This window comes from Meles meles, chromosome 18, assembly GCF_922984935.1.
Source record: "Meles meles chromosome 18, mMelMel3.1 paternal haplotype, whole genome shotgun sequence".
In the NCBI taxonomy this organism is placed as follows: Eukaryota; Metazoa; Chordata; class Mammalia; order Carnivora; family Mustelidae; genus Meles; species Meles meles.
This window is the reverse complement of record NC_060083.1, coordinates 46,457,936-46,481,893: the sequence shown is the minus strand read 5'-3', so window position 1 is coordinate 46,481,893 and position 23,958 is coordinate 46,457,936. Positions and strand designations below refer to the sequence as shown.

The 23,958-nt window shown below is 59.5% G+C and overlaps 1 protein-coding gene across 1 annotated transcript; it reads left to right on the top strand.

Moving 5' to 3' along the window:
• Nucleotides 1-454: 454 nt before the first annotated feature.
• PLCD3 (phospholipase C delta 3) lies at nucleotides 455-18,789 on the top strand. Its single transcript, XM_045985682.1, has 15 exons — nucleotides 455-1,245; nucleotides 10,085-10,246; nucleotides 10,348-10,576; nucleotides 10,857-10,986; nucleotides 11,936-12,164; nucleotides 12,603-12,804; nucleotides 12,954-13,098; nucleotides 13,919-14,071; nucleotides 15,163-15,300; nucleotides 15,429-15,579; nucleotides 16,447-16,563; nucleotides 17,213-17,379; nucleotides 17,605-17,740; nucleotides 17,821-17,970; nucleotides 18,158-18,789. Exons 1-15 carry the CDS (start codon nucleotides 1,107-1,109, stop codon nucleotides 18,244-18,246), a joined length of 2,337 nt encoding a protein of 778 aa, XP_045841638.1. The 5' UTR covers nucleotides 455-1,106; the 3' UTR covers nucleotides 18,247-18,789.
• Nucleotides 18,790-23,958: the final 5,169 nt, after the last annotated feature.

Here is a 23,958-nt window from a genome sequence, read left to right as displayed (position 1 = left end):
GCGCCCGGCTCTCCGCACCCAACCTGGGGCAGCTGTGGCAGACAACACTAACACGGTTGGTCTTCTGACATCCCACCCTTCGAGCACAAATATTCTGAAGGTGTCACATACAGTAAGTGAACACATGAGACGGCCACCAGGACCCACACTCGACATTCACCCACAGGTCGATGTCACGGACACCTACACAGGGCAAGGCGGCCTTCCCCGGGGCAATCGAACGCCTGCTGGGGCGCCAACCCATCCAAGCCTCTGACCCAGAATCGGAGTTCAGCCGGGGATTCTAGACTTAGTGCTTCCCCATCTTCCCCACTTTGAGACTTCTGCAACCGAGGGCCCAACACCTGGTCTGGCGCGGAGAGGGTTAATCCTATGACGTCATAGCCAGAGACTTCCTACACCCACCCATCCCTTCCCGCTCCCCCACCCCTCTGGTTTGGGTTGTCCTCCCGCCTGGCTCAGCTCTCGGGGTTCTCTCGGCTTCCTGGGCAGGCCCGAGGACCCTCGGCCCAGGATGAGCTGCGCCGCAGCCTCGCTCCCCTGTCCGGCTCCCTTCTGAGCTCCCGGAGGGACTGGGAAGGAAAAGGTGGAGAGGGGTCCCGAGTCCTCCCCGAGTCAGGATCCAGAAAACGGAGAGAGTGTCTGTGCCAGAGGACAATCCTCGCCCCTCCTTTGGCCCCTCAACCCTCGAATAGGGGCTCGGGTCATCGGTGGGGCCGGGAGCCGAGGATCGCTGGGAGAATGGGGAGGTGGACTCGAGAGCGGGGGACGGACGCGGAGATTCCGGGGGACTCGAGCGGGTCCCCTTCCTTTCCCACACCTCGCGGAGGACACACCTCCCGGGCTGGGGTCCCCGCCCCGCTCCCCGCCTCGCACCTCCCCCGGCGCCGTCCTCGGCCCCGCCCCCTCCCTTCGGGTCCCTCCTTCTCCCGACCTCGTCCCTCCCTCTCTCCCTGCTCCCGACACCTCCTCTCCCCGACTCCCTCCCGGAGCCGCTAAGTTTCTCTGCTCCGGACCGAGCGCAGAGCCGGGGCCGGGCCGGAGCGGCGTCCCCGCTGCCTTGTCCCCGCGCGCAGAGCCCGGCCCGGCCCCGACCCCACCGAGCCATGCTGTGCGGCCGCTGGAGGAGCTGCCGCCGCCGGCCGGAGGAGCCCCCGGTGCCGGCCCAGGTCGTGACGCCCGTCGCCCTCGCGCCCCCGGACGGCGGCAGCAGGAGGCCCGGGCTGCGGGCGCTGAAGAAGATGGGTCAGTAACCGACGGGGGCGGTTCGGGGCTGGCGGGGACTGCCGGGGGGGCCGCCTGGAACGGCGAGGGTGTGCGGGCGAGCTGTCGTGGGCTTCCCAGGCAGCGAGGGTCGGAAGGTTGGGGGTCGCACCTGTGGTCATCCGATGTCATCCGATGTTCCCCGGCCGGGCGAGGCGCGCTGGTGGCCTTTGCTTCCCACCAGGAGGCGCCCGCGGGGCATGCTGGAGTGGGCGTCGGGGCGCGGGGCGCGGAGGTCCTGGGGGACCTGGTAAAATAGAGTGGGAGAGACACGCTGGGGGTGTCCCTCACCCACCTCCCCAGAACCTTGTGCCCTCCAGGGTCCACGGGCGTCCCCGGGCTTCCTGGGTTCTTGGCCGCTCTTAGGGGGGCAGGGGAGCTGTGGAAGAGGCCAGCCTCTCAAGCCGGTCCTCCAGCCCTGCAGCCCCCCAGGAGTTGCAGCAGCCCCTGCTGCGACTTGCAGCCCCTGCAGCGACCAGGTAGGACTGGTCAAACTGGTGAGAATACTGTCCTTGGAGTCAGAAGGACAGATGCCCGTCTCAGGTTCGGAAGAAGTGACTGCAGGGAAGGAATGTTAACTCCCAGAGTCGGGGGGCACTGGGTACCTAGGTGGCATCACTCAGTCTTCCCCATTCTCCTGAGAGGCACCTGGTATAATTCGCACTTCACAGATGAGGAAACTGAGGCAGGGAAGTTGAAGGATTTGTCAGTGGCCACACAGCTAGTTAAGGGCAGAGGATGGCATGGGAGGCTGTGCGCAGCCACGCTGAGGCAGAAACCATCTCAGAGCCTGGGCAGAGTGTGATTGACTGGCTGGTTAAGTGGCTTGAATGAGAGGTGTGTGAGTATTTTAGAAAACATCCATGACCGTGAACCTGAAATGGAATGTTGCAACCGCTGTTGGTAAATAATTCATGATGGAGAGGTGGGTGTGGGGGAATAGGGCAGGGCTACCCAGGAAACCAGCGAGAATCTCCAGGCAGAATTCAGGGTGCCGACTGCCAGACTTGCCTTCTCTTTGTCACTGCCCGCCACCTTGTTCTTATTTCTACCTCCTGTCACTCACTCCATCTGAATGGACTGAGCTCGATGTTCTGAGCGTGGAACCTGGCATTCTCCCTGAGGAGACGTAAGACACATGATCTCTTCCCTACCCTCCAATCATTCATGCACTCGGCAGACATTTACTTAGTGCCTATAGTAAGCTCTGTCCTGGGATTCAGCAACAAATAAGACAGACACAGTTCTGGCCCTTTAGAGAGGGGAGGCATCAGCAAGGAGATCAGACAATGAGACAAAGAAACAATTCTAGGAAGGGAGAGGGCAAATCAGGTGCCAGGGAGCCAGCGAGGGCCCTGGCTGGACCCCAGAGCCAGAGGGAGACTGGAGCGAGGTGTGGGGGAGAGACAGGTGGGGGCCAGACCCTCAAGGCCTCTCCTTATAGAGTTATGGACTTGCCCTGGGGGCAGCAGGGGCCCCAGAGGGTCTCAGGCAGGAGGAGGAGGGAGGCAGGGCTCCTGGAGAGTGGGGGGCACGTTGGAAGAAGGCAGGGATGAATCAGGGAGAACCATAAGAGAGAGACTGAGGAATCCATTGGTCAAGCTATGGGGATGCTCAGACTTGGGCCGGCACAGCCGAGTTGGGTTCTAGAAGAACCACCTAGGAGGTGGGCTGGGCTGGACTGTGCGGCTGGTGGGATCTGAAAGGTGTCTGGTGGGTGACAGTGTCATTCTCTGGGCTAAGAAGAGCTGGTGCCTTGGGGAGAGGAGGGCCGTGGGGAGCTGAGGGGCCACGGAGACATCCGGGGCTGGTGCTGGTCCAGAAAAGCAGGGCTGGCGGATGCTGGGGGAGGGCTGGGGTGCTGCCTGGCATAGCCGTCTGCTTCTTCATTCCATACGCTTCTGCTCAGCGCTATCAGCATGTCCTGGCGCTATGCCGAGGCCTGGGGCTACGTAGGTGAATACCACAGCACTTTGCCCTGGGGGGGGGGGGCACACAGTTTAAGAGTGGGAGATGCTCACAGACAGGTCATACCTCCAAGCCCAGTAAATGAGTAAAGCCGCTCGGGAGCTCAAGGCATCCCATCCTAGGGACACTGTCCGCGCCTGTGTAGGTGTCAGAATGTCACCTGGGCCATCCTCCCCTCCCGCCACTGCCCTGTCCTGCCGAGTGACTGCCGAGAGAGGAATGTCCACTTTCTGGGGAATGCCCCTTCCCCAGGCATCACTGATTCCAGGAACAGGGTGGAGACAAAACCCAGGTGTCCTGGGGCTCAGGCTTTCAGGCCACCAAGGCCAGCCCCACCACCCAGGGAGCTCCTATCATGGAAGCCAGCCGTGGCTCCTCCCCAGGTGGCTCTCAGGGCTGTCCGGGTCTTGGTCACGGCCAAACCCCCCAGGCTAGCAGACAGCAGACTTTATTTCAGGTCCTGTCAAGAGACTAGGGCAGGGAGTGGCTTGGAGATCAAAGGCTCAGAGGGGCCCACAGGAAAGAAAGGTCTTCCCAGGCGAATGGGGGAACGGGAACGAGGGGGGAGCTGGGACGATGGCGACGGCAGGGGAGGAGGAACACCACTCCCACATGGAGCGGGAGTCATTTGTGGAGCCTGGGGCTCCTCTCCTGTCCCTTCCTCCTCAGCGGGGGTGGCTACAGGCTTAGCCCATCCCCAGAAAGCCAGGGAATAGCAGGGGAGAGTTAGAGCACCTGCCAACCCAGGCACAATGCTGAGCTGGTGTCTGGCGGGAGCCTACTTAACGCTTGGCTTCCCGGGGAGAAGATGCTGCTGATGTCCTCCCAGGGCAGATCGGCTGGGGGTAGGGGATGACGTCACCAGCCTGGGGCCCACATGGCTAAGAGACAACCACGAAGGCCTAGGTTTCAGAAGGCCTAGGTTTCAGTGACGGCTCTTTATTACCAGAGTTAATGATACGAATTAACACCTTTGTAACACTGAGCGAGGGCTTTTCACATATCAGCTCATTTAATGCTCACAATTGTATGAGGTGTGTGGTACCATGAGCCTCATCCTACAGATGAGAAACTGAGATTCCGAGATGCTGAATGCTGGGAAGCAGCTGAGCCAGGATTCGAACCCAGGCGTCTGGCCCGGGGTCCAAGCTCATGTCGCAATGAGGGAGTGAGTGATTTGTGTCTGGGCACGGCCCACCTCTCCTCTCCCCTGCAGAGGCCCTGCCAGCCCCTAGAGGTATCCTCATAGGCTTTACATAAAATCCAGGATGCCCCGTTAACCAGTTTCAAATCAACAGCAGATCGTTAGGAATAAACTTACACTAAAACGTCAGTTGTTGTTTATCTGAAATGTGCATTTAAGTGGGCATCCTGGATGCCACCCGCCAGCCCGATCTCCTGAGAGCCCCTGTCTGTGCCCGCACCCCTCAGGCCCCACCCCTGCCCCTGCCCCTAATCCTCCCCAGAGCAGAGCCCTGAGTAGGCAGAATCCTGTTCCCTTTCCTCCCCGGCCTGCAGGCCTCCACCAAGTGCCACAGCGGCCGGAGGGCTCTCACTATGGCCTGCCCAGGACTTCTCCTGCAGGGTGAGTGGGTCGGCTGTGCGCGCACTTGGCAGGTGGGAGTCCTGGCAGGTGTCTGGCCTGGTGGGAGGGAGAACTGGGTGGCCGTCCTGGCTAAGCCGGAGCCTGCCAGGCAGGACTAGGGGGTTGTCCCTGCCATGCCTTGTGGCCTCCCTCACCTCTCCTCCTCCTTCGGCTCTGGGGAGGCCCCCTCCTACAATCTTTGCCTCTCATTCGGCTTCCTGCATGCTCTGGCCCTGCCCGGAAGGGTGCTGCCACCTTCGGTCGCTGTGTGTCTGGCCAGGGACAGGGGAAGCACTGCCTGCCTTTCCTGACTGTGCTGACTTTCCAAAGAATGTTATGGACTCTGGCGCTGAGCTCCGCCGGGCCTTCGCCCTGGGTGTGGTGGCCGGCCCCAGCGAGGGGGACGCGCTTCCTACCTGCAGAGCTGGGGCTGCCTGCTGGCCAGAGGAATAGGGTGGGAAGGGGTTGGGACCCTCACCATCGTGGGTTCCCTCCCAGAACCGTCAGGAAAATCTTCTCTTCCTCTCCTCCCCCACTTGGCATGAAGCTGTCGGCTGCTGTTCCCTGCATGGCTCACATTCCTGCTGGATCCCCGGTGTCCTTCCTGAGTGTGCCCTAGTGCAAAGCACACGCGCGCGCGCACACACACACATGCCAGTGCACACACGCTAAATGCACATGCCCCCCCACACCCCCTTGCTCGAGACCTACCACTTTCACACCCAGCTGCCTAACATTACCCTCTTGTCTACACTCGCTGTATCCCCCCAGCACACCCCCCCACCCCCACCGCTGGCCAGCTCTGGCCTCTGGCTATCCACCACACGGCCCCTGTGTCCTTCCTGGGCTTGGGGGACCCATGCTGTTGTCGGCACACGCAGCTTGCGCTCTCATAGTTCCAGTGGCCCATCTGTGCAAACGGTGGCGGGGGGCGTTGAGGATCAGAGATGGATGTGGCTTCCCCACGGACCTTCCAGCTCGGTTGCTGAAACCGCCTCCTGCCCCTTGGTCTTGGCCCCTGACAAAGAACGGCTCAGGGCTCAGACCACACACACCCCAAACCGCCCAGGCCAAAGGTGATAGTTGAGAAACGGGGATGTCCATTCCTAGCCTCCCCCTGGCCCGTCTCTGGGGGCTGAGATAAGCGGTTGGCCTAGAGAAGGTGTCTGAGCCCCAGCTGACTACACTGAACTGGGCTGGAGAAGGGCGCCACCGGGAACCGTGAGCCTAATGAGGACTGATGGGTGGGAATACCTAGGTCCTTCTCCCCTCCCGGGCCACTGCCTCACTTTATCCTAATTTAGCGAGTTCCAGCTGTGGGCCGGGCCCTCCACGGAGCGCACCTGTGCATTAGCTCATTCGAGCCACACACACAGCCCTTTGGGGGGTTAAGCAGCCCCCAACTCTCAATGCCTTACACAGGCCTTACAGACCCGATCCACAGCCTTACAGACCCAGAACCCTGGATGCATTAGCCGCTCTATGCCTTTTGAACAGCTTTATTGAGATCTAAACGCACATATCAAACAGGTCACCCATTTAAGCATACAGTGGTTACTAGACTATTAAGTTACTAATTTTTAAAGCTGTGGTAAAAAATGCATAAGTGGCTATTTCAACGGCATTAATTACATGCACCGTGTCAGGCATTCACAATGTTGTGCTCGCTCCAAAACTTTTCCATCACCCTAAACAAACAAACAAAAACCCCTCTGTAGCCATTAACCCGTCATTTCCCCCTTCCTCCCTTCCCACAGGCCCTGGTAACCTCTAATGACACTCCGTCTCTGAAATTTTTTTATTGAGGTGTATGGGCCATATAATCCGTCCAGATGAATTTGACTATTTTAGACACCGCCTATAAGTGGGATCATACAATTATCTGTCCTTTTACGACTGGTTATTTCACTTAGCGTAATGTCGTCAAGGGTCATCCATGCAGCCTAGATCAGATGTCCCTCCTCTTTGCGGCCGACTAATGTCCCACTGTATGTTTGTACCCGCCTTTGCTTCTCCGTTCATCTGTTGATGGACATTTGGATTGTTTCTATCTTTTTTGCCTTTGTTCATCCCTATTTTTCTACTGCTATTTAATGGTTGTTCCCCCTGTGTTTGGTCAAGGCGGTCATGACCCTGGCCCAGCCCAGCTCCACGTTCAAGGCAGAGATGTTTAGATTAGAGAACCCACGGGAAGCACAAGAGGCGGGCAGCTTGTACACCTGCTCCAAGCGGGTAGGAATGAGGTGGAGGAAGCATCTGTGGGTTTGGGCCCTGGCAGGACCTAAAAATGTTGACTTGGGTGCCCAGGCAGAGAGCCAGGTACCTTCCAGTGCCTCCGCCCCGGGCCTGGGCCCTCCTCCTGACCTCACTCCCTTACCTCTGTGGGTCCCGCCCTTCCTGTCTGGAGCTTTAATCCCTTCCCTACCCTAGGGCTCAGAAGCTGAAGCAAGGGGGAAGGCGGGTCACCTGCCTTGGGAACTCAGCGCCTGGCTCAGCTTGGCATCATTCCATTTGGCTTTTCCAATGGATGCGTGTTTGGGAGCATCGTGAGCCAGAGACCAGTCCCAATCCCCGCTGGGCAGGCAGACTAGAGTGTCACCCTTTCCCCCAGCAGGCTCCTGGGGAGCTGGGGATGAGGGCCAGGGGCAAGGACCCCCTCAACATGGGAACCTGTCCCAGCGGAGGGCTGATGAGAAGTTCTGGCTCCCTGTCTCAGTGTCCTGTTTGCGGAATACTCTGGACAAACCAGGACCTCGGTGACTCACCTCCATTTCCTGCCTTAGTCATTCGCCAGCCCCCCTTCTCCCCCACCCTCCCCAACTGTGGGCTTGGCCTCAGAGGACTGGCTGGGTCAGGGGAGGTAGCCCCGGCTGCAGAGCCTGGTTGTCATGGGAATGAGGGGCTCCTTTCCCATAGCTGGGGAGTTGGGGGGCTCAGTTGTGGTGGCGCTACAGGTTCCCTGAGTGTCCTGCTGCTCAACCCATTTCTTAACCCATTGCTTCTCAGGCTGAGGGAATTCAGAAGTTGCCCAGATGTGGGTGTGGAGGGCTGAGGATCTAGTGAGTCTCTTGGCCTGCGGTGTGCCACCTTCTAGCTCTTTGTCTGGAATGACAAGGTCTCCAACTCCCCTTCCTAGCCTGGTTTGATTCTGAGAGACCCTTTGGAGCCCTCAGAGCCACAGGCTAGCCCCAAGGGGGACCATGGGCTCCTCCGCATGGCAGGCTTCTCCTCCTGGCCCTGAGACCCTGATTATCAATCACAGTCACCCTTGGGGTCACAGGGGAATTTTTAAACATCAATACCCAAGTCCCAGCCCACACTTGCTGGACGAGAATCTCCGGGCTGTGGGGTTTGCCACCTTCTCCAGGAGAGTCCGATCACTGCCAGGGTTCAGAAACCATCCTGGCCCATAAGGAAAGGCCAGATGGGGTAGGGCTGGAGTTAGAACGTGCTTAATTCCCCAGTTTTCGGTACATCTGCGGACGTGGCTTGTCCTCCCCTTTCAAAAAACCCTGGCTGTGAATCTGGCTCTGGGATAAGCACTGAGATGTGGATATAAGACTTTGTCCCTACCCTTGGGTTTATTAAAGTTCCCTGATATTACAATTTAGGTGGGGTGTTTTAGTTAAAGTAAAAAGTGCTGTGGGTGATCAGGGAGGGGGAATGCCCATTTGAGGACAAATCAAGGAAGGCTTCCTGGAGGAGAGGGTGTCTGAGCTGGTCCTTGAAGGAGTCCTCTGTGAGCCAGAGAAACAGGAAGGATCCTTCAAAGGCTCCCAGGGAGAATGAAAGAAAGCTCAGGGATTTAGATTTAGTTGCATGGGTCAGAGTTCCCAACACACAGGGGCCTGGGAGCCACAAAGCCTAATGCCACTGTTCTGTTTCATTTGGCTCACACAGTGCTGTTTTGGGGGGGGGGGGGGGTTGTTTCAATTTGATTTAGTTGCCAACATTGAAAAATCCAGAGGCTTTACATACAAACCCAGCTTCCTGTTCTCTGGAAACTCTGGGCCCTCATCTGCTGCCCTCCTCCTTCCAAAGGGCATGGACCCTCCAGTTTGCTGTGTTCCCACTCTTTCTATTGTCCCCTGGCTCGTAAACCTTGGGTATCGACCTGTAATGCAACAAAGGAGAGCAGGCTGTGGTACCACCAAGACGGGTGCTGTCTTTGCTGAAGTTCAGATTTTGCTGCTCAAGGTCGGCGTTGTTGTGGTCTTCACTGCGTGTGTGGAGAACACAGGGCCCTGAGTGGTCACGGTTACTGCCACCAAGGCTGTGTAACGCAGAAGTGACAGAGTTGAGATTTGCCTCCCTGGGCCCCTGAACTTAAATTCTGCAACACCCCCCAACCATGTGAGCAAGGAGAAGGGACGGAGGAGCAGAGGGGTTCAATGCAGTGGCCACGGGGACAGGTGCTGGGGCCTCACCTCCGGGGTTTGAAGCCTGCATCCACCACTTTGTGGCCATGGAATTCTGGCAAGTTCCTTAAGCTTCTCTGTCCTTGTTTTCTCATGTGTTCATTCATGATTGGGGGCTTGTGTGTGGTAGATGTTTTGTAAGCATTTCTTCCTACTAAGGAAGGGGAGAGCCCATGTGGGGTGAGGTGGGATAGTGACAGTGGCTGGGCACCGGGGAGTGCCGAGTGTCACAGCAGACCATGCTTTCAGCTGGACACAAAGAGGACACCTGGATATCAGCCCCAGGCTGGCCTTGGCAGGGCTGGTCCTGGAGTCGTTGGCCTGTGACCCTGGAGCCAGGGTGGCCTCTGCTATCCTCCCTTGCCTTGGGGAGCGGAGGTGAGGAGCTTGGATTGCAGCAAGAGAGATTTAGGTTAGATAGTGAGACTACCTTCTTGATGTCAGGGTTTCACATCAAAGGAAAAGGCTGTGGGTGGCAGATTCTGGTCTTGAAGACTTGAAGATGGAGGGAGTGGCACAGGGTGACCTTGAGGGAGGCCGAAGTGCCAGGTGCTGCCTGAGGGCTTGCTGTGCTCTAAGGGCCTCGAGAGGCAGCGGCTTGACCAAGACAGGAGGTACTGGTGCCCTCCCCCACCCAGGGGCTTGGGTGCGGCACACCAGGTGAGACCTTGGGGCGGAAGAGCTGAAAGGCCAAATCCAGTCCTGAGGACATGTTACGCTAAGGAGAGGAAGAGTGGCGGGTGAGGGCTTGCAGGGCAAGGTCGCGGGGGGCTGCCGCTTGGAAAGAGGGTGGAGGGAGCAAGGGGGCAGGGAGGCCCCGACATCGCGGTCAGGCCTCCCGCCCCCGCAGGCCTGACGGAGGACGAGGACGTGCGCGCTATGCTGCGGGGCTCCCGGCTCTGCAAGATCCGCTCGCGGACGTGGCACAAGGAGCGGCTGTACCGGCTGCAGGAGGACGGCCTGAGCGTGTGGTTCCAGCGGCGCATCCCGCGCGCGCCGTCGCAGCACATCTGTGAGCTGGGGCGCGCGGGCTCGGGGCGGGCTGCCGGGACAGCGGCCTGGGGACAGCGGCCCTGACCCTGCCGTGCGTGCCCTGTACCCTCCCCCTCTCAGTCTTCGTGCAGCACATCGAGGCAGTCCGTGAGGGCCACCAGTCCGAGGGCCTGCGGCGCTTCGGGGGCGCCTTCCCCCCCGCGCGCTGCCTCACCATCGCCTTCAAGGGCCGCCGCAAGAACTTGGACTTGGCGGCGGCCACGGCGGAAGAGGCGCAGCGCTGGGTGCGTGGTCTGGCCAAGCTGCGCGCGCGCCTCGACGCCATGAGCCAGCGTGAACGTCTCGACCAATATCCTGCCCAGCTGCCGGGGTCCGGGGAGCTGAGGGGGACCCGTGCTTGGGGACCCAAGGGCGAGCCCTAGCCCCTGGTCTTCAGAATAGAGGGTGGCACCGCGGCCTCCCCTCTCTGGGGAGCCCAGCCCCGGCCCATGGAGGCCACCAGCAGAGGGGAAGTACAGCCCCTGGACCTGGGAGGCCCACCCCGGGGTCCCTGGCAGGCACGAGCGGGGGTGGGGGGGTGGAAGGAGGGGGTGCCCAGACTGTTGCGGGTATTTCCTGAGCGCCCACACCTGGATCCACGCCTATCTGCACCGGGCAGACTCCGACCAGGACAGTAAGATGAGCTTCAAGGAGATCAAGAGCCTGCTCAGAATGGTGAACGTGGACATGAATGACATGTATGCCTACCGCCTCTTCAAGGTGGGGTCCTGCCCCCACTCTGACCTCTGAGGCACCCACCTCACTCACTGCCCGCCCCTTGCCCTGCAGAAAGGCCACATCTGGGCCTACCTAGCCTTTTGCACTCCCCTGAGGGCGCTGGGCCGGGATGGGTACGGCGGCCCAGAACTTCTCACCCTCAGGCAGAGAGCCCAGGAGTAGGGGGGACCCTCCGCTCCCCCAGAGAGAGCAGCAAAGCTGTGCTTTTCATTTCTCCGAGTCTGCGGGCACCCTTTGCACTCATGGCTGTGGACAGCGTGCACACGGGCGTGTAGGCAGGAGTCGGCTCACGGGCTCACGTGCACACCCTCCTCCACTGTGACACACGGGGCACCTCCCCGCGTGACCGGATACACCCCATACGTGGGAGCACTGATGAGGGTACACGGGGGTGCGCTGGGCATCAGCAGCTGGGTCGGAGCTCATGACAGATACCTGTGTGGGTGGTGACTGTCTGAGCCACCTGAGACACGGAAAGACATGGGAGCCATGACACCTGTCCACCTGAACCCACAGCAACATAGGAACTCCGCCCGTGAAGTCAGTTATCTGTGGCTCACTGACTGCGGGCGTGGGTCTGGGGGCGGAAGGACGGCCCTGCACACACACAAATGCGGGAGGAGGAATTATGGTCGGTCCTGCCCCTGGGTCATTGCTTTTCCTCCCACATCTTGATTTTGAGGGGTAGGTCATGGTGCAGAGGGACAGGCACTGAGGCCAAGAGACCTTCCTTAGAATCCCAGCCCCACAGCCGAGCAGCTGTGTGAGCTGGCGCGACCCCCAGAGCCGCCCTGCTAGCTCCCAGTTTCTCTACCTGTGGACTGGGGGACCCCCACCTGCCCAGCGTGGTTGATGACGGGTGTGTCCACTGGTGCGGGCTGGCTTTCCCCAGGCGGCGTCCTCCTCTGAGCCGCTCGGCGCTTCCTTCCAGGAGTGCGACCACTCCAACAACGAACGGCTGGAGGGGGCTGAGATTGAGGAGTTTCTGCGGCGGTTGCTGAAACGCCCGGAGCTGGAGGAGATCTTCCATCGGTACTCCGGCGAGGACCGCGTGCTGAGCGCCCCGGAGCTGCTGGAGTTCCTGGAGGACCAGAGCGAGGACGGTGCAACACTGGCCCACGCCCAGAAGCTCATCCACACCTATGAGCTCAACGAGACAGGTGGGGGCCTGCAGGCGGGGGGCTGACGGTCGGGGTCAATATGGCCCTGTCTCGGCATCTGACAGGTCTGGGGGCTTCCAGCTATGATTACTGGCTGTGGGTGCCATCTTGGGTCACCTTTGGCTCTTGGAGACGCAGTCGTGACAGGGCATAGCAGCGTTCCTGCCTCACGGGGTTTGGCTGAAGATTAAATGGCATGACTTGTGGGGGCTCCTGGCTGTCTCGGTTGATCGAGCATGTGACCCTTGATCTTAGGGTTGTGAGTTCGAACCCCACGTTGGGCATAGAGATTACTTCAAACAAATAAATGGCGTAACTCATGCAGGGCCCAGTCAGTAGGTAGGTACTCATTACTAAGCTGAGTGAGCTTCGGGGCCCTGTGGGGCCAGACACGGGGGTCCTCCCGGTGACCTGACACTCTTGGGCCTGTCTTCACAGCCAAGCAGCATGAACTGATGACACTGGATGGCTTCATGATGTACCTGTTGTCACCGGAAGGGGCCGCCCTGGACCCGGCCCACACATGCGTGTTCCAGGACATGGGCCAGCCCCTCTCCCACTACTTCATCTCCTCCTCACACAATACATACCTGACCGACTCTCAGATCGGGGGGCTCAGCAGCACGGAGGCCTATGTTAGGTACTGTAGCGGGGGATGGTTGGGGTGAATGCATCTGGGAGCCCAGCTTGGGGGCGCTATGGGGCTCAAACCTGGCTCAGCCCGTCCATTGCTTTGCTCTGTGGCTTCCACGTGACACCTCACCCGCTGGTCTGTCTGCCTGTCCGCAGGGCCTTTGCACAGGGCTGCCGCTGTGTGGAGCTGGACTGCTGGGAGGGGCCGGGAGGGGAGCCCGTCATCTATCACGGCCACACCCTCACCTCCAAGATCCTCTTCCGAGACGTGGTCCAGACTGTGCGTGACCACGCCTTCACTGTGAGCTCCCAGGACCCCCGTGCCCAGCCCCAGAGCCTCCCCCAGTGACCCCAGCGTCCTCTGTCCTTCCAGAAGAACACCCCCCCCCCGCCCCCGCCCAGAGAATCGCTCACTCACCCAGTGGCACTGGGACAGCTGGCCAGTGGGGTAGAAGAAAGCTGAGTGAGAGGCTCCCTTCCTCCACCCCCATGTTTAGTAAATGCAGTAAAATCACAGAATGTCTGAAAGAAAACCTTGCCGGTAGGGAAGGACGTTTGAATCATGACTCCCAAAGAGAAGGGCACGAAAGAAAAGTTCAGCCCTGGGGTCTGCATAGTTGCAGCTCCTGGCAAGCTATGCACGAATCTTACCCTCGAAACACGATGGGCGTGGGGCGCCCAGTGGGCTCAGTCGGAAGAGCGCGCGACTGTTGAATCTCGGGGTCAGGAGTTCGAGCCCCGCGTTGGGTGCAGAGATTACTAAAAAAAATAAATAAATAAATAAATAAATAAACGCACTTAAAAATTACAGGCTCTGGGGGCTGGGGAGTGTGTAACATAAGCAATATGGCCAATGTCACTGACACATAAAGGGCATTTATACAACAAAACCATCCCTGCCGCTGCCCTCAGCTTCCCAGACATTCTACCCTTCCTCAGAGACCCCAGATCTGGCCCCTGTCCCCCTAGGGACACACTGGTCCCAGAGTCTGCCCCACGTCCCACCTACTCAGCCCCCCGGAGTGCCTTTGCCTGTCCGTCCTGAAGGGGGTTGGGTACAGGTGTAGTGGCGGTGCTGGGAGCGGGAGGACTCAGCTGCTGCCTGTCTCCCCACCCCCCAGCTGTCCCCGTACCCCGTCATCCTGTCCCTCGAGAACCACTGTGGGCTGGAGCAGCAGGCCGTCATGGCCCACCACCTTCGCACCATCCTGGGAGACGCGCTGGTGACACAGGGGCTGGACACCCCGAACCCTGAAGAGTTGCCGTCCCCAGAGGTAACGAATGTTCCGGAGTCTGAGCCTGGGTGGGGGAGGAGCAGGCGGCAGTCCGTCATCCGCCCCTGCTGGGCCACCTCCGCGGGTTCGGGACCCCATACATCTCTCTGCCCAGTCCGCCCAGCCCGCCCCACTCAGGGCTCTCCATGCCCTCCCCCTCACTCCCCCACCCCGCTCTGCCGCCCTGCCACCCTGCCTACAGGGTCCCCGCAATCTCGGCCATTCCCACCTCCAAGGCCTTGGTTGATGCGTCTTCTCCACCTGAAACTCTCTTCCCAGCTGTCTGCCCTTGCCAAGCGCCGCTGGCTTAGAATTCTAGCTCAGCGTGGACCACCCCCGCCTGTGGTCTGAGGAACCTCCTTAGCTCTCTGGCCTGGGTGGTTCTTCCTCCCCAACTCCGGAACGTTTTATCTGCCTCCTCAGGACATTTGTGTTTTTCTGGCTCCTTGAGAAAACTCTCCTCCTACTCTCAATCCAAATATGCGAGAACATTGACTCATCTGTATGTGTGTGTGTGTGCGTGCGCGTGTGTGTCTGATTTGATTTTTTTTATTACCATGAAACAAACATGGTTAAAAAAAATCGAGTTGTTTGTACAAAATTGTATACAATGGAAAATGGGTTTTTGTTTGCCCTTGTCCTACTTCATGGGAAGTAACCATCTTTTAAGTCTCTTGTGCATCTTTCCAGAATTTTCCTGTGTGTATAGACTTACGTGCGGAACTGTCTTCTCTTTCAAATGTTACACAACGAAACTTATGGGATTACATGTTCTAGAGTCACTTTTTTCATGGGAGACCTTTTTGGGAGAGGGCTCCTTCTCTTTCGGCTCCGAGCTGCATTCGGCTCCGAGCTGCGTCATTCATTAGGAAGGCTGCTGTGTCATATTCCTTTTGGTGGGACCTCCCTAGCCCAGTCCCCTGTTGATGGCTCTAAACATTGTTTCCCACGGTTTTTCCTGTTAGAAGCATCCCTCCTCTTTGCGTGGCCTTTCCTGCGCCCCCCAGCCACCACCCCCCCCCCCACATAGAAGTGGTTGTATGACTGATAGGGGCAAGAGGAAATAATCCTTCCATATGGGGTCCCTACAGCAGCTGAAGGGCCGGGTCCTGGTGAAGGGGAAGAAGCTGCCAGCTGCTCGGAGCGAGGATGGTCGAATTCTATCCGACCAGGAGGAGGAAGAGGAAGAGGAAGAAGAGGAGGTGGAGGCTGCAGAACAGAGGCGGCGGGTGAGGGGGGACGGGTGAGGGGGACCAAGCCAGCTGGGGCAGGGAGGAGCTGCCTGGGGAGGGGGAGGGAGCTAGGAAGACAGCGGGGCTGGAGCCGGTGGACCCCTCCTCTGAGGCTCATCTCCCAGGCCAAGCAGATCTCCCCCGAGCTGTCGGCCCTGGTCGTGTACTGCTGCGCCACCCGCCTGCGGACCCTGCGCCCCAACCCGGTGCCACCCCAGCCCTGCCAGGTCAGCTCCCTCAGCGAGCGCAAGGCCAAGAAGCTCATCCGAGAGGCAGGTAGGAGCCGGACATTGGGCATCTGGGGACCAGAGGCGCCGTGGAGGCCTGCAGGCTCCTGGTGGGGGCATCCTGGAGTTGGTCTGGAAAGGAGACTAAGAGGACTTCAGGGCCAGTGAGGGGTCAAGAGGTCCCCGGTTTGGGGCTCAGGGAATGAGCGTCTGGCAAACGCCCAGCACCGGGCCGCCATGGAGGGAGGAAAGAGGGTCCAGGGAGGAGGGAGGCTGCTGTCCCTGTCTTTGCTGGACTCAAGCCTAGTGGCAGGGCCAGACATAGTCGGGAGTGGTGGTGCAGGGTGACCGGTGGGCCGTGGTGGAGACTGGGGGAGCCCCGCAGAGGGCGTGAGATCAGGGAAGGACTGGAGCAGGGGATACCTGTGAAGACCCTAGACCAAAAGTTGGGATGGAAGCAGCCAGATGAAGAAGGGGGTAGGGGTTTCGAGGCTGCAGGAGCAGGTCGGAGGATGGCCTGGAGACATGACTTACAGAAAGGGTTCTGGGGACCCGCAGCGCTGCTGGAGGAGTGCATGGGGGAGGAAGGAACGAGAGCCGGATGTCAGCCTGGGGTCCCCATTCCAGGCATTGAGAAGGGGAAGGATGCGGGGATTTGGGGCTGGGATGCAGTGTCAGGATATGGAAGGGGGTCCTTGGCCCTCTCTGGGCTTCAGTAGCCTCCTCCGGGAGGTCCTCTCGGCCCTGCAGCAGAGGGGTCTGGGGGCGGGGGAGTTCAGCCTCGGTTCCCAGCTTGTCCCTAGAGTTGGGGCAGAGGAAGTTCCAGGCCCTGGCATTAGGTGAGGGACACCCAGTCGTCCCTCATCATCCCTCATCACCCAGGACTCATTGTCGTCTTGCCCCAACTCTCCCCCAGGGAACAGCTTCGTCAGGCACAATGCCCACCAACTGACCCGCGTCTACCCACTGGGGCTGCGGATGAACTCAGCCAACTACAGCCCCCAGGAGATGTGGAACTCAGGCTGTCAGCTGGGTGAGCGGGGACAGCAGCAGGACCAGGGACAGGCAGGGCGCTGCCGCATGGGCGTGGCCTCCAGGGAACCGTGGGAGGCCCGGGCAGGGATGGGGCCACACAGCTTTCCAGAAGGTGGAAAACTGGGTTTTCTTGGTAATAACAATGATTAAAATAATCGTCAGGAAAATAAGTGGGAAAACAAATCTGAGTCATTTCTTCCGGACACTGTGAAAGTCTCACTTTTTTTTTTTTAATAAGGAAGTTTGAAACCTCTACTCCCATGTGTCCCCTGACACACACACACACACACACACACACACTCACTCACAAGCTCCCCTGAGTCACCACTGACAGGAGTGGGCTCTGGAGGGATGCTAAGCCCCAACAAAGGAGCAAAGGAGGGGAATATGGTCTCCTCGAGCACAGATATGGAAACCGCAGGCTTCCTCGGGTGTGACTCTGGCCCGGGCCTATGCCCAGCATCCCCCTCTGGCCTGGAGGGATACCAGCAATCAGGTGCAGGTGACAAGGACTGGGTCCCTTGGCTGCCACAATGCCATGAAGCCCCCACCCAAAACCCTGGTGGGGGTGGGCAGTGAGACCCTGAATCAGAGTGGTGAAAGGAGGGCCCCTAAGAGCCCCTGCCCTGACCCCGCTATGTCCACAGTGGCCTTGAACTTCCAGACGCCAGGCTATGAGATGGACCTCAACGCCGGGCGCTTCCTCATCAACGGGCAGTGCGGCTACGTCCTGAAACCTGCCCGCCTGCGGCAGCCGGACACAACCTTTGATCCTGAGTGCCCTGGGCCCCCCAGGACCACTCTCACTATCCAGGTCAGCAGCCTGCACTGGGCCCAACCCCAGGGGCACGGCCAGTTCTGGAGGCATCCTAGTCTGCCGGATGCCAGCCTGTACTACCAGACGGTGGAGGCCTGGGGATGGCTTGGGGTGAGGGCAGGCTGAGTCTCCGCCGTGCAGGAGGGTCCGGGTGAGTGCTGAGGGCAAGGGGCTCCCTGCTCAACCCAGGGCCAGACCAAAGCTCCCCTTCATCCCCTGCAGGTGCTGACGGCGCAGCAGCTGCCCAAGCTGAACACGGAGAAGCCGAACTCCATCGTGGACCCCCTGGTGCGGGTTGAGGTCCACGGCGTGCCCGCAGACTGTGCTCGAAGGGAGACCAACTACGTGCTCAACAACGGTGGGTGGGCGTGCTGGGGGCAGTGGGGGGGCGGGGGCGCGGGTGGCCGCTGGCTCCTGACTGCCACGCCTGCGCCCTAGGCTTCAACCCCCGCTGGGGGCAGACCCTGCAGTTCCAGTTGCGGGCTCCGGAGCTGGCACTGGTCCGCTTCGTGGTGGAAGATTACGACGCCACCTCCCCCAATGACTTTGTGGGCCAGTTCACGCTGCCTCTCGACAGCCTGAAGCAAGGTTGGCGGGGATGGAGCGGGATGGGGGTCCGGGCCTCCGAGACCCTGTTCGCCTGGCCTCGGATGTCCTCCGAGAGCGTGCCCTGAGCCCAGGGGGTGGGATGAGGTTTGCGCCCCCCGCGGTCCTGGCCCTGCTGGGTTGGGCGGGGGGGCGCAGAGAACCTGACATGTGGCTACACTCCCCACAGGGTACCGCCACATCCACCTGCTTTCCAAGGACGGAGCCTCACTGTCGCCAGCCACGCTCTTCGTCCACATCCGCGTCCAGCGCTTCTGAGGGTGGGACTGACCCACGCTGGGGCTCCGCAGGCGCCAGGCTGCGTCCCGTGGCAGAGGCTCTCTCCCCCTGTGGAGCAGAGGGGTAGAGGGAGGCCCAGCTCCTCCAGCCTGCTCACTTTGCCCGCTCCACTCTGGTCTCAGCGGGGTGCTGGGGGCTGCTTTGGTCCCCCCTGAGAACAGGCCATGACCCTGGAGCCTTGAGACGGCCCCAGCTCCTCCGATTCTTGGCCCACTCCCTCCCTCATCGTGGCGCATGAAGAGCCAGGCCTGTTGCTGCCACATTTGGGGTGGACAGGGGAGCCTTCAGCTCGTCTCTGCCCCCCACGGGGCCTGGCCCAGCCCTCATCTTGCCCCCATCCCACCCCAGGCATTAGCCATCCCCCGAGCCCCTCCCCTCACCAGGCTTTCCTAGACTCCTCCCTCGAGCTCTTGAACTTGAGCTCCCTTTCCGAGGAAGCCTGGAAGTAGGTTTTAACTTGTGTCATAGAAGGGTGTGAGAGGACAGTAGAACAAGACTATTGATTAAAAAATAATAATAATAAAGAAGCCAGTTTATTTTACTACTGCTGTACGCGGAGCACCTCTGAGCTCAGACCCACAGGCCCCAGAGGAGGGATGAGGGCAGAGTCCTGCTTGAATTTGTCTAAGCCAGCCAGGGAGCTGGTGGGGTGGGAGGGGCGGAGAAGAGACCCAGCTCAAAATAACCTGACCCCTCCTCTTGGCTTAGTGCTGCTTCCAGCATCACAAGACTGTGGGGACACCAACTCACAGGCTCCCCCTGCCCCCATCACCATGAAGTGCTTGATGGAAAAGGGGGATTTGGCAGGGGTGGGGGGGAGGGGTTTCTGCCAGGGAAGAACTCTTATGGCCCTAAAAGGGGATGGGGACAGGACTCTGAGGGACCTCAATAGACCCCTGCTTTCTGGGTTCAGATGCATCCGAGGCTCCTGTCTGTTCAGTAGATGAATCCGAGACTCAGGGCTTTCCTTCCACCAGGGACAAAGGCCTGCTGCTCTGGGCTGCCTGGAGCAGCTGGGAGAGTGTGCTGAGACACCAGAGGGCAGAATCCAGACAGAACCTTCCAGAAAGGGGACTTTCTGAGCTTCAGGGTGGAGCCCTGGCATTTTGGGTTCCGTCAGGCAAAAGCACCGACACTGAATCGGGACAGAGCTTGAGGACAGTTTCCGGCTTGGGGATGGCGCTGGGCTGGGGCTTGAATGGGCCCCACGGACCCCAGGACCGGGCTGGCTCTGACCTGATGCAGGAAGTGAGAGCCTCCGCCTGCCCTCCGCACGCTGAGAACAGCATTTGGTTCTGATGATCTGTGTGTCTCATAGAGGATGCTCCCACTCTGAAGGGGTCAGAAGCCTCCCTACGCAGGAACCACAGAGGTGTACAGCCCGGACACCTGGTTCTCAGGGCCGCCAGGAGGCCAGATGGCTGGCCCGCAGGCCTGAGGAGGGAGGCCCTGAGAATTGAGGTGCCACGAGGCGGAGTCCAGTTACGGTGCACACAGAGCAATTCGGGTTGTTCTATCCTCACAGGGCCCGCTCAGGTCAGGGCTTGGGTGAGGGTCCTGTGTCGGGAGAACACTAGACTCTGAGCTGAACCCCCATCCTCCACCATCCTGCTTCTCTTCTCTGGTTTAGTAAAGCACGAGGAAGGATTTCCCGCTGGGGTGAGACCCCAAAGCTGGGAAGTTGGCCTTGGAAGGGCAAGTCTTTGGTGCAGGAAAATGGGTGGGAATGATGACGGAGGGTGGAGGAAGGAAGTCAATTTTAACTCCAGAGGTCCTGCCCACAGGGCTGTGTTCTCAGCCCAAATCTAAGGGTGGGGACAAGGCCTGAGCTTTCAGGGGCTAGAGTGATGGGTGGGAGAGAGGAGAGACACAGGGGCCAGTCTACTGGGGTGGGGGGGCACAAAGATGATCCTGGTGGGAGGTCCTATGTCTTCAGGCTGTAGCCCCCGTTCCCTGGAAAGAGGCTCCCTCGGAGGCACCAGCCATGGGTGGCCTAAAAGCAGCACAGGGTCAGGGAATGGATGAAAAGTTACAGAGGAAGAGAATGGGGTGTGTGTGGGAGGGGGAGATGCGAATTCTAACTGCAGTTACCGGGGCCCTTCCTCAGAGAACCGCTCGGCAGGTGTGCAGTAGGGCCTGGTGACCGGCAGTGTTAAAAAGCAACCCCAGGGGCCTAGAAGGGGAGATGGGGCATCTGGATGGGAGCCCATGGCAGTGGTTGACCCCCCGCCCCAGAGGGGCCACTGCTGCCCTGCACTGATGGGGTGCTCTGCTCCCAGCTGTGGAAGTCGGGGGACTGGCGCCACTGCCAAGGGTCCCTGCTGTCGGCCCAGGGCCCAGTGGCTCCTCTGTGAACCTGGGTCAGTCCTGACTCCTCACCCCAGGATGGGAGAAGTTAGGGGAAAAGAGCCAATTCTGCCCTGAGAGGAGAACCTCTCCTCCAAAGTACTCCAAAGCTGCCTCCAGGGGACCCTCCCGAGCAGCTTTCCTTGAGGGGCCCTGCCGCCCTCTGAGAGGGTGCTCCAGCCAACCCAGGTCCCCGGCTGGTTCCACTGCCACCTGCTGACCCGAGGAATTCCAGGGCAGAGAGGTTTGGTTCAGCTGCTTCCTTTATTAGAAACAAGTGAGATGTAACCAGTGGAACTACAATGCATTTGGTGCTTCCTCCCCCACCCTGGAAATGGATGCCCCTCCCACAGCCCAGGGACAAGCCCAGACAAAAGTGGAGCTTCCCCCTTCTCAGTTCCCACGTTTGGCCCGCCTTGCCTGAAGTCAGTATCTTTGAATTCAATTGAAAGACTGTCCCACACAACCTCCCAGCGGACAGCCTGTTGGTGGGCCTGCCTTCACTTGGCAGCAGGGCAAAACCAAAGCTGACTTGCGTCTCCTCTGGTTCTGGGGCAGGTTGGTCAGGCCACAAGAAGGCTGCCCCCTGGCGGGGTAGGCACTGGCCAGGGATGTGCTTGTCCCCCACCCCTGGCCTGACAGTCAGGTCCTTACCCTCTCCCAGATGGCAGCTTCATGAAGCTACCCAGGCCTTTGGGCTATCCTTTCGGTTGGTTAAATGCTGGTCATCTTTGGGCAAAGAATTCAGACCACAGGGACCCCCAGAGCTGGGCTTCAGTGAGCCGGCAAGGAAGGGGGTTAACGGCAGTTAGATGAGAGTTGCAGGCAAGGCCTGAATTTCCCATAAACTGGGTGCTGAGGTGGCTTGGTGTGGGCCAGCCTTCAAAACAGACATCAGCGTCTTTGAGAGTAGGCACTGGGTGTGGGGGGGTGAGCCCTACACATACCTCCACCCAGAGCTGAGGCCTCCTTTCTACCCAGCTCTCTCCCCACACGGAGATCAGAGGCTGTGGGAATGTGCTAAGGGGTCAAATGTAGTCAATCCAAAGGCAGGAGGTACACGTGTGGAAACATGGAGTCCAACAGCCCAGCGGTGCCAACAAAGAGTATTGGGGGCAGGGGGACGGGGGCCGTGCCCGGGAGGCCCTCCAACCACAGTTGCCGGAGTCAGGTCCCAGGTGAAGAGCTTGGAGGCCTCGGGGTCATTCCCTTGTCTGGTCCACGCCAGCCACGGCTCCACCATCCTGTGGGGCTCCTTGTAGGGAGGCCCTGAACCCCAAGCAATGGTTCTCTCTGCGCTCCCTGACCTGAAGTCCTGGCAAGGGTGGAGTGAAGAACCTGGGAACTGTTTGGACAAAAAGGAGACGAAGCAGGCATCAAGCTGACTCCTGCGGGCCGAGGACACAGTGCCGAGGGCTGGACGGGGTCCCTACCGTGACACGACAGCGGAGTCCGGGGTGCAGGCCACATGGTCTTGGAGGAAGACACGGGGGCCTTTCCAGGAGATGCTTCTTCTAGAGCAGGCTCGGACTCATGGTTTCCATCCTGTGACCTGGTCAACCGAGGCAAAGCTCACTCCGGTGCAGCCCCAATCTCAGCGGCAGCTTGGCCCGGGACCGGGCCCAGAGCTGACTGAGCCTACGACAGGAAGCCTTTCCAAGTTCCAGGTCTCGCCCAAGGAAGGAGAGAGTCCGGCACTTTGTTCTTTGATATCCCCAGACGCATGCACAGGGTAAGCTGCTCTGGGAATTTGGGGCACGGGGTGTCCGATGTCAGCGAGGCTGTAAAGGCAAGCCCTGTCTCTCCGGCTCCTCCCGTCTGTGGAATGCAGTGCACATCTTGCTAAGAACAGCAGCTTCTTTGGTCTGGGTATCTTGGAGTCAAGGAGTCAAAAGTCAGCTGGGATCGCTGGTGCATGCAGCCTGCAGTGTGGGGACAACGGGGAGAAGGGACGCCCCTAGCGGCCGCCGATGATAATGCAGGACAATGGGGCCGCAGGCTCCAGCAGCAGTCTACAGAGTCCCGCCCAAGCACTTTGCTCCAGCTCTGGGGACTCTGCACAAGTAGCCTCTGGCCAACCCGAAGCCTGAAACTCCGCTCTGTCAGCCTGCAGAGCAGGGCTTCAGTTAGTGGGAACTGGCTAAACCTGGCTGCCTGGCCAAAGCTTCCTCCCCCCTGCAAGTAGGTGAAGGCAGCCAGGAAACCGGCTCACGCACACGCCCCACTCTCCTCCCGTTTACCTTCTCCTCGAGCAAAGTTCCGTACAATCCTGCATGGGGCTTTCTGGCAATTCCAAGGCCGGATCCTCCCCAAGCTACTTGGCTGAGCACAGCGGAGGAAGGCCTACACGGACAGCCACGTGACCTGAGGGTCTGTCACTTCTGGGGAGACTGGCAGCATCAATAACCATCACCATCACCACAAAAATCCACAAAACCTCGTCAGCGAAAATCAGACTCAAACCACGGCAACAGCCATCATTTCTGTCGTCAAATCCAGACCAGTGTCTGACCACCGCTCCCTGCTACCACTCGCAGGCTGCACGTCTTGGAAAGAAGCACAAGAGATAGCCAACGGATCGGAAGGCACAGGCCAGGGGCTGGCGGCTAAAGGGGTCTGGATGTCGTCCCCACGCCATCCTTGGCCAGCCACCCCAGGGCTATCTGGGTGCCGGCTCTTTGCCCTCTCTAGGACGAGCTCAACAGGGATTGCACTGGTCCGGTTCTCCACAAGGTCCCAGATGCTACAAGGAGGTCAAAGGTCCCCTTCAAACTAGCAGTCACCCCAGGCAGTGGAAAAACAAAGTTGCGAGGGACGCATCCCTGTAAGGTTGGCAACAACAGCGGGCTGAAGAGCCCCTTAAAATCAGTTGGCAGGACGACTTCCACAGGGAGCAGGGCGAGGATGGGAGAAGGGACCCCATAAACGAACTCTGCTTCCGCAGACAGTTCCTGCTGCCCGGTGACAGGATGTGGAAAAGGCCTGGATTCTATGGAACGGCCGGAGTCGGGTCCCACCCAGGACGCCACCTGCGGTTCTGCGAGCTCTGAGCCCGCCCCAGGCTCTGCACCGTCCCTCCACCTTTCCCTGCCTTCTCAAAGCAATCATTTCAGCCCATCCAGAGGGGGGACTGGAGAAGATTCCCCACATCCTCTTTCTCCTGCTCCCCCAAGAAAAGTCAATGCCTGCTTTCAGAACAAAACAATTCACTGTACCAATATGTGTTTGTCTGCCACTGTCCTTGGATTCTAAATCTGATGAATGATCTGGATTCAGTTTTCATTAGAGACCGAACATCCTTGTACATTTGGAACATGAAAGATATTTAAAATATTTATATATATA